This window comes from Myotis lucifugus, unplaced genomic scaffold (assembly GCF_000147115.1).
Source record: "Myotis lucifugus unplaced genomic scaffold, Myoluc2.0 scaffold_6, whole genome shotgun sequence".
In the NCBI taxonomy this organism is placed as follows: Eukaryota; Metazoa; Chordata; class Mammalia; order Chiroptera; family Vespertilionidae; genus Myotis; species Myotis lucifugus.
Genome location: NW_005871054.1, coordinates 15,644,880 through 15,647,724, shown reverse-complemented (window position 1 = coordinate 15,647,724; position 2,845 = coordinate 15,644,880). Strand labels below are relative to the sequence as shown.

Genomic DNA, 2,845 nt, shown 5'->3' with positions numbered 1-2,845 from the left:
TCCGAGCCTGGTGTTCATGCCCCATGCTGTCCTGAGGTCCCGGTGAGGGGAGACAGAGGAACTGCCCCTGGGTTTTTATAGATTTTTTTTCACTCTACCCAGAGAGGAACGTGCGTTTGAGAGGGAGGGAGAAAGCCTTTATTCTTAGCAGTTGTCCCTGTTTTCCTTTGGGGGAACTTACCCAGGTAGCAGCCCTACCTCACCATGGCTCTCAGGAAAGCTGTGACCCAGGTATCTGTCCCCCCTGCCCATGTCTCTCCTCCGATCTCTGGTTTCCCTGCCGGAGAACAGTGGCCCCGAACATGCACCAGTGGTCAGAAGTGTTTCCCCAGGACCATTCATTCGGAGAGCGACATCAGTGTGCACCGTCTGTAGGTAGCTGCCATCTACTGATCAATCATCGTGTTTCCAATCAATTTCGGGAAATGATGCCTGGTTTATGCTGGGGCAGTGGCTCAGCTGTCCAGCTGGGTGCACACAGCCCTGGCATCAGGCGCTCCTGGTCTCGGGTGCTGCATCCCCTGCGAAGCTCTGAGGGCCTTGGGGAGTCATAGGCCAGGCCAGTGACCTGATGTCCCCACATGCCGAGACTCTCAGGGTTTGCATCTTCTTCTGCTGTCTCATAAGCCAAATGGACGTTTTGTGAGGCCAGGTCACTCCGATAGGTGGCCTTTGACCCTGTGTCCCCCAAACCTGGAGGTATGAGGAGCAACAGACAGACGTTTGCCCATCAACCACCTTGCACTGCTCTGCCCAGTGCCAGCCGGGGGGTGTGAGCTGAGGGCGTGTGCTGTGCCCTGTGCATGGGGAAGGCTCCTGTGCAAAAGAAGTGGACGCAGGAGCTGCATGTTCCACAGACAGAAGCCCAGCACCCTCTTCTCATACCGTCCTCCTCGGGCCTGAAAGGCAGAAATAACAATGTCTGAGGTGACTTAAAAGGCAAAGGGAGCCTGACCCGAATGCCCTGCATTCTCCCTTTCTTTCCCAGGTCGAGTGCTGGCGCCTGCCTGGAAACGTTATTCTCTAGTGCGTATCTCATTGGTCCCAGCCTGTCTGCCGGCTGGGTAGACTCTGCCTCAGTTGCTGTGCTGGGCCATTGCAGGCTCACTCGGGACTGCTCCAGGCCATGTCTGGGAGGAACACCTGTTTGTGACTCTTGTTTGCTGGCATTTGTGAGAGACTAAGAGATTGTGAGATAGAGATAGAGAGATACAGAAATGCAAGAGAGGGAGAGAGAGATTGTCAGTCCAGGTTTCTTTCCGGAGTTTCCGGAGAAGCAAGACGTAAGCACGTGAGGTTACTGGAGAACAGAGAAGCTTGTACCTTGGGCTGTGCCAGTACTTGGAGGAGTTCCGGGATAGAGGGCTCAGTGAGGCTGGACCGGTGGTCAGGGAAGGCTCTGTGAAGCAGAGGGAGCCCTCAAGGTCGAACACAGCAGCCCCCCCTCCATGGAATCCCTAAGGTGCCCATGGTTCTTGGTGTCATTTTATTTAGACTTTTTATCCTGACTTGAATACTTCCTTCTTTCTGGAAGCTGATCTGTAGAGCTCAGAGTGTCCCATGCCCTCCCTGCCAAGGTGTACCAACCTTAAGTTCCATTGCCGAGACTGGGTTTGTTATGGTCAAACTTCCTCAGGAGGTTTCTTCTGGCTAAGTTTTACCTCCTATTTGTTCCACTCTTGCTCCTGAACTGCAGGGGTCACTGGGGGAAACCATGCAACCTGCAAGGGCTGTTGCTGCCCCATAGCTGTGGGTGCTGACTCCCCAGGTACCTTTGCGCTGCTTGCTTAGTGGCCCTTTTATATGTATGCTAGGAGCTTGTTATCTTTAAAAAAATGTTTTTATTGATTTCAGAGAGGAAGGAAGAGGGGGGGAGAGAGAAACATCAATGATGAGAGAGAATCACTGATCGGCTGTCTCCTGTATACCCCACACTGGGGATCGAGCCTGCAACCTGGGCATGTGCCCTGACCAGGAATCAAACTGTGACCTGGTTCATACATCGACACTCAACCACTGAGCCACGCAGGCTAGCGGGTCAGGAGCTTGTGTTCTTATTTTCAGAACCAGCTATTCCAGTCCTTTGTCACTCCCTAAGCCCTCACACGCCGAGAGCCAAGCTGTCTAAGAATCCCTTCACCTGTCTTCCCCTCCGCCCAAGGCCCTCTGTATGTAATAGTGCCTTTCCAACAACCCAAGGAGGCACCCCCGGGCCTCTAGAGGACCCCTCTGGCACCCACATGCTGAATCCATCCCTCCCTGACCCCCCTTGCAGTAGAATGTCCTGACTCAGACCAGGCTGTCACTCACTAGCTATATGACCTTGGGCAAGTTATTCAACCTCTCTGTGCCTCAGTCTTTCCATCTGTAAGTTAGGATAATGGTATCCACCTCCTAGGACTAAATAAATCGTACAGTGCTTAGTACAGGGCCTGGGACAGAGTGTTTTTTGTTCTATCATTTTCTTCCCTCTCCCCTCATTTTCACCTTCTCTCCCTTCTTCCACCACTGGATTTAAATTTCTCCATCTGGTCAACACAACAACAGAACAATCAAACCACCACAACTTCTGTCCTCTACTTAGCTTTGCCTGAAGCTATTGGCGTATCTCCGTTTGCTGGCAGGCACATTTGGAAAAGGGAAGAGTTGTCTCCATTGCTTCAAATCTCATTAATATCTCAACCCATTATCGTACTTTATGGCTTCCATTCTGCCCCTACTCCCAGCCACTCACTGAAATTGCTGTCGATAAAGGCATTAGTGACCTAATTGCCAAACCCAACACTGTTTTCAGTCATTGCACTTGAACTTTCTTGAGCATTTGAAACTGTTGTCATCATATTAC

General features: G+C 51.7%; 1 protein-coding gene across 1 annotated transcript in view; it reads right to left on the bottom strand.

The window, feature by feature from the left end:
- Positions 1 to 412: 412 nt before the first annotated feature.
- OXER1 (oxoeicosanoid receptor 1) overlaps positions 413 to 2,845 on the bottom strand; it is an 8,469-nt gene continuing 6,036 nt past the window's right edge. The window contains 2 exon segments of the mRNA XM_023746129.1: positions 413 to 693; positions 886 to 899. Of these exon segments, the coding sequence (XP_023601897.1) occupies positions 413 to 693; positions 886 to 899 (295 nt within the window).